At 40.0% G+C, this 13336-nt stretch overlaps 1 protein-coding gene across 4 annotated transcripts in view; it reads left to right on the forward strand.

Moving 5' to 3' along the window:
- The window catches only part of ORC3 (origin recognition complex subunit 3), a 35013-nt gene extending 24691 nt beyond the window's left edge, over positions 1-10322 (forward strand). For 2 of the 4 annotated variants that reach the window (XM_079326944.1, XM_079326946.1), the window contains 6 exons: positions 1601-1686; positions 2157-2254; positions 3152-3293; positions 7382-7498; positions 8551-8630; positions 9753-10322. In XM_079326944.1, the coding sequence (XP_079183070.1) occupies positions 1601-1686; positions 2157-2254; positions 3152-3293; positions 7382-7498; positions 8551-8630; positions 9753-9858 (629 nt within the window). In that variant the 3' untranslated portion in view covers positions 9859-10322. The remainder of the gene's footprint in view (positions 1-1600; positions 1687-2156; positions 2255-3151; positions 3294-7381; positions 7499-8550; positions 8631-9752) is intronic. The other 2 variants (XM_079326945.1, XM_079326947.1) reach the window with 1 other exon arrangement.
- The last annotated feature ends 3014 nt before the right edge of the window (positions 10323-13336 follow it).

Consider the following 13336-nt stretch of genomic DNA (forward strand, 5'->3'; position numbering starts at 1 on the left):
AACAACCCCCAGATGCTGTCAATATTAATTAAAGCAGTCACATTACAACTGAGGGCTGTCCAGAAGAATCAGCTCTTGTCTGTACCATGTGTTTTTGAAGAGTTGCAGTAAAAGCAGAGCTGTGGTAAAGAAAATAGGTCCTCACTTTGATATATCACTGCTGTGTATATCACTGCTGATACCAGCACTGAGGAATCTGAACTATGATGGAAAATTAAAAGGTTTGTGTAGTTTGGAAAAAAAGAATTAAAGCAAAAGGCTTTTAAGTAGTTGGATTTTTACCTTGAGGAAATAAATAAGTAACAACAACTCTGGGGATTCAGAACTTGCAGAGCTATAAAACAAAAGAGACAGTATTTATTTTCACTTAGGATTTGAAGATGGTTTTAAAATAGAGAATCCATGGTAATCTTAAGTTTGTTTTCAAAGTGGATTTAAGCTCCAAAGGAGAAGTGAGAAGGCAAGTTAAGATATACTGTATGTAAATAAATTGCTGAGTTAGATAACTTCTTACTTTGTGATAGTATTGATCTTTATTGAGGGTTCTCAGAATCTGCCAAAAATGTGGTGTACCCAAATCACCTACAGAGTTGTTAGAGTTAAAGGATAGTCCAAAATACTACTTTTTTATAACAACAAAAACTCCATTGTTCTGACAGCCTAACTAACTGAAAACCATAAAATCGTGAACAAACTAAATAACTTCAATGAAGCTGAAGCTTAATTGAGCTGAAGGATTTGGAAAATAAAAAAAAAAAATATTGGTGTATTAGTTGAAAGGAGGTTTTCTGATTTGTAGTCTTCAACACTCAAACAAATATCCACAAGATCCCAGAAGGTATCAAATTGTTCTGTGCAGGTCACCAAAAGGCTTTTAAATATTATGATTGTTACTGCTGATAGAGCTTTACCTGTGATGTGTGGGTGGAATTTCCATCTGCCATCATCTTAAGTAAGGCAAGAAATCTAGATTCCTTTTGGTCTGATTATCTCTTATCCTAGCACTGATTATGCTTTGGGAGGTTTTGCTTCTATTTTTTTTTACCTAAAAATTACTAATAATGGTGCAACTGATCACCAAACTGCATGTTCATGAAGATGAAATTTTCTTACAAATTAAGGTGAGAATAAAACTGGGCAATGAAATACCTTAGCATGCTTCTGTTTGCTGCTCTGGCTGCAGTTTCTGGATTAGGTAGGGAGAACTCGTTTCTTACTATTCTTATTATTTTTCTGCACATGAGAAGGGAAAAAAATGCAACATGTGGCTTTTTGAATATTCCAAAAGCATCAGTAGTACCTAGTCCTAATTTGTCCAATTAACAAATGTTGAGAGTATGACCTAGGATGGCCTAAACAGATTTAAAGTGATGCTTGTGCTGGGCCTGTGCTCAGGTCTGAATTGTTACTTAATCACTGCTGGCTAAGCTGCACTGCAGACTCCTTTTTTAACAATCTTTTACAAGATGTAAGACCCAAAAGCTGCCTGTGATTGGGTCTGTATGAACAAGGAACTACTGAGTACATTGAAGATTGCTTGGGTTAGGAGGTTTTTGTAGGAAAAGTCTACCCCACATGTCAAACATTAGTTTTGTTTTAGTAGCAGAAGCTTCCCAAGATCAAGATGTGTCCGTATCATCACAAAAGGAGCTCCAGAAGAAGACAGACCTTTATCACCTTCAGAAGGTCAGGCCTGCCTAGGCTTTACTGACTGGTTCCTTAAATTAATGTTTGAAAATGATCATGGTTAGTTCTTCCCAGCTTGCTAGAGCTCTGAGTAAAGGGTTGTGTGTGTCTCATCTTAAAAATGAATGAATAAGTACCAACTATGTATTTCAGGCCTTCCTGACACATAGAAAATTATAGAAAATATCTATCATAAACCAGGATTTTAAAATGCAAATTAGATGTTTTCTTTTTATTTAACTTGTAATTTAGACATTCTGCCTAACACATACTTCTTTGAATTTCTCGAACTCCTACGGGTTTGAGAACTGAATACATTGGCCTAAATAAAAATAACTGCATGATTGCATTTCAAACATCATCAGTGAAACATGCCAGCAAAAATTAATTATACACATTAAACATATAGATTGTATTCTCCAGAGAATAACTGCCTCCTATGTAGTCTCATGCACCACTTTTCTTTAAAGACTTTGTTGGAGTTGAAGGAATCAAGGAGGCCTAAGAAACTGACCAAGTTTGAAATGCTTCGTTTTGAGGTTGTTGACTATATAGACAGCCTTGTAAGGTGAGCCTTCCTGTTTTATATTCCTGCATTAGTTTGCATCATAAGTTGCAAATGAAATTTTACTAACATGTTAATCTTGTCAAAATTGTGTCTCAGTGTCTGTGGCACACTTATTTTTTCCTTTCCTATTCTTTCTTAGAGAGCTCTAAAAATAACTAAAAAAACCCAAAACCAAACAAACCACACCTCTTTTCCATCAGATCAGTTGAAATAATTAGGATATGAATTGATCAACCTACTTTGGCTACTGGAACAGAGTTGAGGGAGGAGTGGGTACGAGTGGCAAAATAAAGTCAAGAGTCTTTTCCCTAATCTTTGCTGATCTGTTCTACTTATGAAACTGTACTGATGTCAAGTGTGATAACCTGTCCATTTTCAGAGCTGTTTTGGTGAGCAAGCCATAGCAGATGCAGTTTTTGGAGGCAGCTCTGCAGTGGAAAATGTGAAAGGCTTGTTGTGGTGGGGGAAGAGATGAAGGCACTTGTTAATTATAGAGGGTGGGGGGAGGCAGAGAAGCTAACAGAAGTATGACTGCCAAGCAAAAAGCTTCAGATAGGAAGATATAGATGAGCAGAGACTCATGATGAGTCCTTGAGATGGACAAGCAAGATCTGTGGAGTACTTGACTGGTTAGCACTGTAGCTTCTTCCCTTATTTCTTAATTTGTCAGTGTCTCAACTAGAGTTCTATGCTAAATTCATTCAATGTAGAATTGATAATAACAGACTTCTCTGCTTAAAAGTTTATTTCAATGCTGTTCATCTTGTTTTTCAGAGATTTTTCAGTACTGGATAGGAAACATGCATTTTTGCAGTCTGACTGCAGTAGACTTGTGTTGTTTCCCTTAAGCTCAAGCTTGTGTCTTCCCCACTCCCCCCATACCTCATGCTTTTCCAGAAAATATCTTGTTCCTGCAGAAGACAGGACCCTGCATGAGATTGTGTATTTCAACACAGCCAATGTCCTCCGAGGGCACTTGAATGCTGCCCCCAGGACTGCACTGCACACAGCTTTAAATAACCCCCACTGGTACCTGAAGGTAGGAGACAAGAGGGCAGTTTGGGTGCTGGAGTAGTTCTGGGAGGCTGTGTGGGGATGATGTGCAAGGCTGAGTTCTGCTGTTTCATGAAGCTTGGCACATATTCAGCTGTTTTGCAGAGAACTAGCAAGTGCTGATAAGCAACTAGGGACTTTGTTCAAAGAGCTGGGGAATCTGTCTTGCAGAGGTAATTCTGGAAAAAGTTCTGTAGGAGGAATCCATTTTTCAGTGCATGTTCTAGCTATGATATTTTCTTTCTTTATATATAGCAGAAATTTTGTCCCCCGCTACAATTAGGATGACTGTCCACAGGGAAGAATCAACTATCTGTTGCTCTTTCCAGAGACTTTCTTATTAGGGCTGGTGTTCAGTCCTCACTATGTAGATTAGCTGTAAGGTGAAGGCTGTTCAGGTGGAGTCATAACATTAAAATAACATAAATACAATGTATTTAACCAAGTCCTTTGTTTTCCTCCGTAACTTTATTTTAATACTTATTGTGCATTGATATCCAATGTTTTCTGAGTCCAAGAAAAGGAAAGCCCTTGATTCTATCAGCGTAACCCTGCCCTTTTCTAGAAGAGAAAAGCAGACTGTTCTCTGCTTCTTTTGTAAGTCAAACTGACCAAAAGAAAGAAATAGACTAGGATTTGGAAAAGGAGAGAACATGTATTTCTTTTTATCCTTGATTATAGAAGGTATTTGAAGTTATTCTTATGCCCTAGCATTTTTTTTCTTTAAAAACTGGTAGTAATTTTGAAGAAAGTATTGGTTGTAGCTGTATCTGAGTAATGCACTACTTGAGTCAAAGCTAACACTTATCAGGAACTGTAGAGGCTGATAAAGATCAGCCTTTGAAATCTACAGCGTGATTTGTATTGGGTTTGTTGGCACTGTCTTTGATTTGAATGAGGGTTATCAGTTTTGGTGTGTGCAAGAGTTATTACTAAAACCATTTACAGAGCTTATTTGTGAGAACAGTAGTTAGCAAGTTACCATTAAAGAAACCTAATATGAGCCTCAGTAGTTTATATTTTCAGAAAACCTAGGACAGCCAAGAAAATGTCTTTAAACTACTAATGTCTTTAATAAGTATTGCATTCTCTTTGATGAGTTGATAAGATTTAAAGCCCCCTGTCATCCTATACTTTGTACTTGGACATGCTTTAACATATTTCCAATGTTTTCTGAGAAGATTGTGAAGTTTTGGCATAGCTTCTAACAGTAGCAGTATTGGCTGAGTACCTTGCTTACATTTTAATGCGAGTCAAATATTTTTTCTCTGTGACTTCTGCATGGTTTGTATTTTCTGCACTGTGACCAGAACAAAGTTCTCCAGAGCTGTTCCTTCCAGAAGGCCAGGACAGAAAAGTGCTTCAGTAGAATACCTGTGAATGATTAATATATGATGTACTGCTTACAGGAGTCCAGTTCAGTTATTTATTTAGCAAAATGTGAACCAAGGGTCATATTTATCAGGTAGGGGAGAAGAGAACCCCCCAAAAAACTGCACCAAACCCAGTGTTATTCTGGTTCCACTGATCCCTTGAAAATTTAACAAGCTGAAACTTGGGATACCAGCTCCTATATCAGGGAAAAAGGACTTGGTCCTTGGGATAACAGCATTGATTCCAGATCAGGGTATGCTGTGTCCTCTGTCTAGCCTTGGGGCAGGGTCAGGCGAGAGCAATTCCTCATCAGCTGTGTTCTGGGTTGCTCCCACTCCTGTTCTGTTCTTTTGGGAGCAGCACCTGTGTGCTGTACAGATGGTTTCACAACTGGCTGCTCGTTGTGGGGCAGCTTCCTGCTTGTCAGCCTGGTTATTTCCTCTGGGGACCACACGTGTGCTGCAGCCTCCCAGCTGCACTGCAGAGCTTGGCCCAGCTGCCACAAGAGAGGCTGGCATCTCTCAGGTGCTGCTGCAGATGGACCTGTGCCAGGAGTGTGCAGGTGCTCTGGAAGTTGCATCCTCTCTTGGTTGTGATAACTGTCCTGACACCTTAAAATTAGGAAATCAGTGCAAAGGGTCCAGCATTCCAGGTTAGTACATGGATGAGTGGTAGAAAACCACAGAGCTGGGTGCTGGGAAAAGAGAAGGGTGCAGTGTTGTCCTCCTGGGCAGTGGTGAGCCACTAGATCTACATCAGCCAGAAATGTAACCTCATGCGTGCCAGGTAGTAACACAGGAGTATTTGAAACTGTCATGTTACATTTCTGAGTTACAATTCTGCATTGTAACATTCTGTAACATTGTGAGGGGTTAGCCATATTTCTCTGAATTTTTCTGGAAACCATCTTGTAATGAACTGACAGATATTAACTTAAGGTCTACAGCTTTTATGTTCGTTGTAGAAGAGAGTAAATAAACTTGAAAATTGCTAGGTGTTCTGGAAATTGTGAAACGTCTCATAAGTGCCAGAGTCCAAACTGGAGCTGAGTCTCAAAAATTACAGGAATTGAGATCTCTGGGTAAACTAGAGATTCTTGAGCAAAATTATATTCTTTGTCTTGCCTTCTTTCCTGTCTTGAAAAGTGTTTTTCTTTTGAAGGTGTCTGTCATTGCTACAGCTCTATAATTTCCCAAAAGTTGCTTGTATATTTTACTAGCATATGAAAACATTTTAGAACAAACTTCTATGAGCTGAAAGGAATGATCAGTATTTGTTTTCATGTGAAGACAGCAAACTTCTTAGAGTGCCTGAAACTGAAATGAAATGCTTAAATTTCTGCAGCTGTACAGAGACTTTTGCCTCTGGCTTGAGTGGTTTTTTTAACTTCCCAAGTAAATGTTTCAGTGCTGATGACCTGAATCCAGAGACTGGAAAGCTGCCCAGTAGAAAAGGGCCTGGTGGTGCTGGTCAAGAGCAGCTGAACAGGAGCCAGTGTGAGCCCAGGTGGTCAGGAAAACCAATGGCACCTGGCCAGGATCAGCAACAGTGTGGCCAGCAGGACCAGGACAGTGATTATGTTCTCAGCACTGGTGAAGCTGCACCTTGAGTGCTGTGTCCAGTTCTGGGCACCTCACTTTAAAAAGGACACTGAGCTGCTGGAGCATTCCAGAGGAGGACAGTAAAGCTGGTGAAGGGTCCTGTGAGGAGCAGCAGAGAGAGCTGGGCTTGTTTAGTCTGGGGAAAAGGAGGCTCAAGAGGGAACTCATCACTCTACAGCTGCCTGAAAGGAGATTGTAGCCAGGTGGGGCTTGGCTTCTTCTCCCAGGGAATCCACAAGAAGACAAGAGAAAATGGCCTCAAGTTGCACCAGGGAGGTTTAGGTTGGATATTTGGAAACATTTCTTCCTGGAAAGAAGAAGCATTGAAACAAACTGCCCAGGAAGTTGTGGTATTCACCATCCCTGGGGAGATTTAAAAGACACGTAGATGTGGCAGTAAAGAACACAGTTTAGTGGTGGCCTTGGCAATGCCGGGTTAATCACTGGACTCACATGGTCTTTAAGGGCTTTTTCAACCTTAATCATTCTATGAATTTCCTGAAATACAGAATACTTTGTGAGAAATTAGACTTTTGCCCTTACAGATGCTGAGTTTCAAGTCAGAAATAAATGATTGTTACATTTCAAAGATAAAACTCTGAGATGAGAGAAGCAATTATTTTTAGTGCATATGACAGATCTATACTAAGTCTTCCTCTTCCTTTCAAGGGGGCTTGGGAAAAGAATACTTTCCTATTTTCTAGATGGCAGATCATGACTTGTTTCTTCTTTTGACTCCATAAAACTGAATATTTCTTTCTCATATGTAAATAGAACTAGCAAAAAAATTACATAAAAGCATAATCAGATAATCACTCATTACAGTAGATACTGCATAAGTGTTATAGAAGAAACACCAGGAGTGAAGTAGCTGTGTGGGTGGGGATTATTGGGTTTTTTTAATAGTATGCTTTTTATTTTCCTATTTGTTTTTTGGGTTTTTTCTTTGTACCATCAACTTGCCATTAAACACACAAACAGTAAACATTTGCTTAAAATACCTACTGTCTGAATTACCTGAAATAATGTTTTATCTAGCCCTTTGAATTGCTCAAGATTTAGACACTGATCAGTTATTGCCTTCAATTTTTTTCATCAGAATCAAGCTTTGAAATGTGATGGAGGAGGCATTTCTAATAAAGCCCCTGACATATGCATAGTGTATAAGCTTCATTTGGAATGTGGCAGATTAATCAATCTTGTTGATTGGTTGGAGGTATGTGATGATGCAAACAGTACCTTTACCTGCTTTCAGTATTCTTATTTATCTTTTTACTGCATGTCTGCTTTTCTTTAGTGCCCCTTTTGACAGTTTAAATCATTGCATACCTTGATCCACCAGAACTCTCAGTAATTCCAATATGTCTCTTTATTGGGAATCATTGATTTCCAGCTCTGTTTACTCTGTGATAAAACCATTTTGCTTCTGCTTCTGTTTTATGCTCTGCACAGATCAGATTTTGTGCTTAACGAAATTGCCTTTCTTTTTTTGTCTTTAAGTATTCTCTGACACTTTTATGGAAACAGGCAAGTAGGGCTCCTGGAAAGAATGCTTGTGCCAGGGAAAAGTCCAGGTCCTTCTAGCTTAATAACCTGTCTCATACTATAGCCAAAAGCAGAGAGAGTATAGGAAGAGAACATGCATTAATATCATAGTCTCCCTAGCTAACAACCACCTTTTAGTTCTAAGGTTTCCTAAACTTGAGTGGTTCTTCTGTATTTTGTAAACCTACCTGGATGTCATTATCAATATATTTTAGCAACCACATCCTCTGCAAGAAACTGTAGCTTAACAACCTGCAGTTTAGGGATAATCCTTTTACTTGTGTGCTTTGCTTGCTGCTACCTTGCTTGTGTATTGTATATTCCTACCCAGACTCTTGCTGTCCTTCAGTTTTATAGATTTCTTTACAGCCAACTTACCTCTATCACATCCCCAGAATATTTAAGCAGTCTTACTTTGAGAATATTTTTTCAGTTCTGTAGTTTTGCTGAGAATGGGTCAGAACCCAGAACCTTTTGAGATTTAAAAAGCAGGCACAAGAGTTCACAGAGTGATGTCTTGCATTCTGTATTCCTGCCATGGTAATATGTAACCTTGCTTGCTCTTTGATTGCTGCTGAACTGACACGCTCCTAGAGTTCTCCTTCCAAGATCTTATTCCCCCTGAGTGATAGCCTTTAGCTCAGAGCTCACAGAGCTCTGCATATTTTATATGCACATCTGTCTGTGAACTGGAATAAATATGTGTTGCTTTTCCCTTTCTAGGCTTTCTCAACTGTGGTGATGGCAGCTGAGGAACCAAATGCAGATGCAGCCTCCTCAGACCAGGTGGATGATACTATCCAGTATCCTTTCTCATTTTTTCTCAAGCTTAATATGGAAAAGCTCACAGGATCTATGAACCAGGGGTTTTAAAATACAGTTTCATGTACATTAACTAATTTCAGAAAAATTATTTTAAACAGCCTTAATTTACTGAAAATGTATAAGAAATAGATCAGTTGAAATAGTTGGACTGGGAGTGGTGAGGTTAGAGAGCAGCTTTTGTCTGTAGGAGTTGTTTGGATCTGAAACAGAACCAAAAGTGCATAAAACAAGTGAAAATTTTTTGGTTAAATCATCAGAACTGGTTAGCTCATGGTGTAGCTGTTGGATAGGGGTAGAGCATTACTGGGGAACAGATGGGAGGAGGGCTGTGACCTAGAGAGCAGATGGAGAAATAGAAGCAGTAGTTCATTATGTTCCAGTATGTTCCTTAGAGTTGAGAACTTACTTTCCACAGGACACCCATTCTGCTTCTTACTTTGTTCTGATCCTGAACTGAGGTCTAAAAAATATATAATAGATGAGCATTAGAACCAAAACTCATGGCTACAGCAGTAGTGCTGCCACAGAGAAGAAATGAATAGTTGTACAAAAATAGGCTTAACTAAAGGAAGGATAATTATATGCTCTAATACTGTACCTAGCTTTCCTGGCCTTTCCTTTTTTACAAGCTCTGCTGTTAATTGTCACTCACAATACATTAAATTCTCTAAGTCAGGAATATAAACCTGTATGTCAGACAGGCAGCAAGAAAAGCAGAGTGAATAAAAAACAAGGAGAATAAAAAAATCTCTATAATTATCTATCTTTTTTTTGTCAAGGGACATAAGAGTATAAGTTCTTCTGAGACACTACAAAATTGGTATGTTTGTAGGCTTTAAGCTTCTCTTGGCAGTGGGAAAAGGAACTCTTCCTTTGCTGTCACGTCATATGCATGTGGCAGAACTACTGATCAGATTGAAGATGTGTTTCTGTAGGCAGCTTGTGCTCTGCCCTTATTTCCAACGATTTTATTGTGCAACACATTGTGTAATCTGTGCTTCCCATGGCTTAGAAATCTTGCCCTCCTAGAAGAGACCAGCATGTCTGTCACTGTGTCATCAACAGTGTCCTTGGTTTCTTTCCTTCACTGACATGTCCAGCGCTCGCTTTATTCGAGCTGTTTCTGAACTGGAGCTCCTGGGCTTCATAAAGCCCAGCAAGCAGAAAACTGACCACGTGGCAAGGCTGACCTGGGGAGGCTGTTAATGTGCCACCAAGGTGCCAATAAACCTCCCCCACAGAGCAAGGGCTGTGTTCCCACTACACCACTCCTCACTAACTTTGCATACTGAGTCAAAGTCAGCGGGGCCTGAATGTTGTGAGATACATTGTGAGTGCCTGGGCAGGCTTGAATAGAGATGTTATTTTTTAATGCTCATCTTCCCTGTGTAATGTTCTGCTCTATTAATGTTCATGTTCCAAATACTGTATTGTGCCAGTTTCAATCTTCTTTGATGTGTGTGATATTTAACAGTCCACTGATAAAACTCAAGCTAGCAAGCCAAAAGGACAACACTAGCTCTGTCAGCCACAAAAGTGATGAAGCAGTATTATTAACATCATTATAAGCTGATAGGATTTGAGTCATTATTATAAAATGCCTTCTAGATCCTTGAACTACATTTAAAAAGAAATAAAACAAGTATGTGAAAGAAGACAATGAACTTCCATGTTCAGCTTCAGCTGTGTGTTCTTCTAAACTGGTCCTAATGCCCTAAAATCTCATTGAGAAGGGGAGAGAATAATTGTCAAGATACTGAGCTTTGCCCTTTGGCAAGAGCAGAAGTGAACTATTTAAATCATTGCCTTTTTCTAGCGAAGTTGATGGGCACTGCCTGACTTCTGCTGTTGGGGAAGGTTGTGTCAGCCCCGAGAACATGGCACTTGTGCACTCAGGTGGAAGGTAGGAAAATCCTCACCTAAAGCACACATTGTGTTGCTGAGGGTTTGTGCTGCATGCAGGCAAAGGAAACAGCTTTGTGAATGCAATGTAGGCTGAGTGTGTACCAGCACTGCTCATCTACTGATCTTCTTCAGAAAGCCTTCTCAGACCAACCTTTTCCCTTCACTCCATTTAAGGAGCAATTGTGTTTATGACAGTCTGTGCCCTGTTCAACCATGGGAAAAGCCTTAGGAACCAAAGGGGAAAAGCTGCACTGCCCTCCAAAGCAGTGTCTGCCATGCTTTGATAAACCCTGCTGAAGACTGTGACAGATGCACTGCAGCTTTGTAGGGGCAGGGACTTCAGGGCAGCCTGACCACCCAGAAAGGGCTGTTCTGAAGAGAGGTGTTCAGACTTAGTCCCTCCCAGACAACTGCAAAGTTGAGTGGTAGTTACTTTATTTAAGACTACCTCCTAAGAACTTCCAGATACCCTTAGTTGACTGAGAAGGGATTAGAGGCTTCATTTTCCCTCTGGGGCATTGAAGTGCTCTCTAGTTTAGCCATCAGTAGACTCCAGATTCTCCTACTTAACTGCACTGGCACTTCAGCCTGGAGCTCTGAGGACAGAGTCACTTCCATAAACCAGATCCGTACTGGGGAGGGGAGAGTTACAAGAATCAGTAACTTACCCAGCTGTTTCCCCCCAGCAATACATAGAAGAGATGTCAAGCTTTTTGTAAATATGCTCAGGGAGGGTAGGAGTTGTATATTTTCCAACCACAGCAACATATTCTGCTGTGTATAAGTGGAGGTCTGGTTCTAAATGCTGCCAGCCAGTTCAGGAGGAGCTTATCAGACTCTACTGCCCGAACATACACCCTGGGAAACAATGACTAAAACCTCAAGAGCATGAACTTTTAGGATTGCAGTGGAGCACCTGCAAAATTCCAAAACACAGGTAAAAAATTCCCATTGTTCCCTGGTAAGCAGGCTCAGGGACCATTCAGTAGTGTATACAGAGAGCTTTCCAGCAGCAGAGGAAAGCAAACCATTTCAGCAGAGGGGAAGGCTGAACACCCCCCATCCTGAACCTCACCCCATTTATCTCACAAACACACTTGACAAATGAAAGGGAGCAGCACCAAATGTCTCTGTGATGTGCAAGAGGACGGGGAGCCAAGTGCTGTGCAGCTGTCCCCTGCCACCCCCTCTGCTATCCTCACCCCAGGTAACACTCACACCCCTGCAGGGTAAACCAGTCCGAAATAAAGAGAAACCAGCCTCAACAGTGTGTGGCCTTTAATCCCCAAATGTGCAGGCAACATGACATTAAAACAATAAAAATAATAGTTAATGGCTGTTTCTTCCCTTTAACTAATAACAATCTGTACGGTTAAAGTCACATTTGCTGTGCTACATATGGTCTCTCAGATCAAATCTTTAATTCTGTACTTGGCACTTTATTTTCTTCAGCAAGGAGGGTTAAGAATGTTAACAGTAAAAACAAACTAAACTGGTCAAGTTTAATTTAGTTCACCTTTCTTTCTTCAGAAGCTGGACTTTGTAATCAGTCCTACTTTCCTGGAAAGAGCTTAGTATCACTGAATCTGGAACCAACATCAGTAACACCTGAGACACCCTCACTCACATACCTAAGCTGAAATAGAGATTTCAACTGGAAAATTAAAAATTAGTTTCTACAACTGTCTGCATAGTAATAACATGTTCTGCAGATATTCCAGAAAACCTTCACTGTCTGCAATGTTCACTTCAAGAAAACAGGACAAAAAAACCCCAAAGTGCTAATGTTTGTAGTAATTCTGAAACTCCACTGTAAAGCCTCACCTCTGAATTAACTGTCTCATATTCTTAGGTAGACACATCTTTCAGCAGAACTACTGCCAAAAATCAGATCTGAATGCAAGTTAACACTCATTAAAACAATTTTCCAACCCTTTTTCTCTATTGTTACAGATGCTGTTCTTTGACATCTCTTTACACTACTGCACTACTGGTTTGAAACACAAACTTTGTAATTTTTATCTTGAAGCCTATAACAGCAATAAACTGTAAGAACAGCCCAGGTGCCTGAGAACAACTTCTAACACAAAAGTCACAAGCACTGGTTAACAGGAGCACGAACTTTTAATACTTTACCAGCCTTCATTTTTTCTCCCTGTGAAACCACAAAGCTTAAATCCTTCCCAATTCCCAATTCAGGAATGAAGAGAGCTTTCACAAAGCAGAGTTTTTAAGCAGAATCTGTGACTGGTCATGCTGTTCAAGAGTACACAGACAAATCTCAAATACCAGCACACAAGATTGCTTGCATCTCCTTCCTTTGCAACCTTGAAAAATGCTGAATCATCTTGCTCTCACATCTAAACACAAGAATCAACACAAGATGTACCTGCTGCTTTTCAAGTAAACAGTAACTGAGATCTGCTTAGAAAGAAATAAACACATCACTACCTTAAAAACAGGTTAACCAAGATCTTTGGTTTCACTCTGTTAAGTTCCAATTTCACTATTCTCAGCTTGCTTTGCTTTTGGGTAAGACTGCAGTTGCATACAAGTGGCAAAAATATTCTACACACGGCCCCCACAAAGTGTAGTGCCAAGAACTGTGTAGCTACTGAACTGTACCCATTTCTCCTTGACTCAAAAGCCTTTGGAAAGGCTCTGCAAAGCAGGTTTGTTTTCAAGCAGCAATCAGATCCTCACAGTCCCCCAATTTCCCTAATTTTTTCAACAGCCATCAAGCTGCCAGCCATTTTCCTCCTGAAGAGTATGTCTCTTG

Source organism: Erithacus rubecula (genome assembly GCF_903797595.1).
Source record: "Erithacus rubecula genome assembly, chromosome: 2".
NCBI classification, from domain to species: Eukaryota; Metazoa; Chordata; class Aves; order Passeriformes; family Muscicapidae; genus Erithacus; species Erithacus rubecula.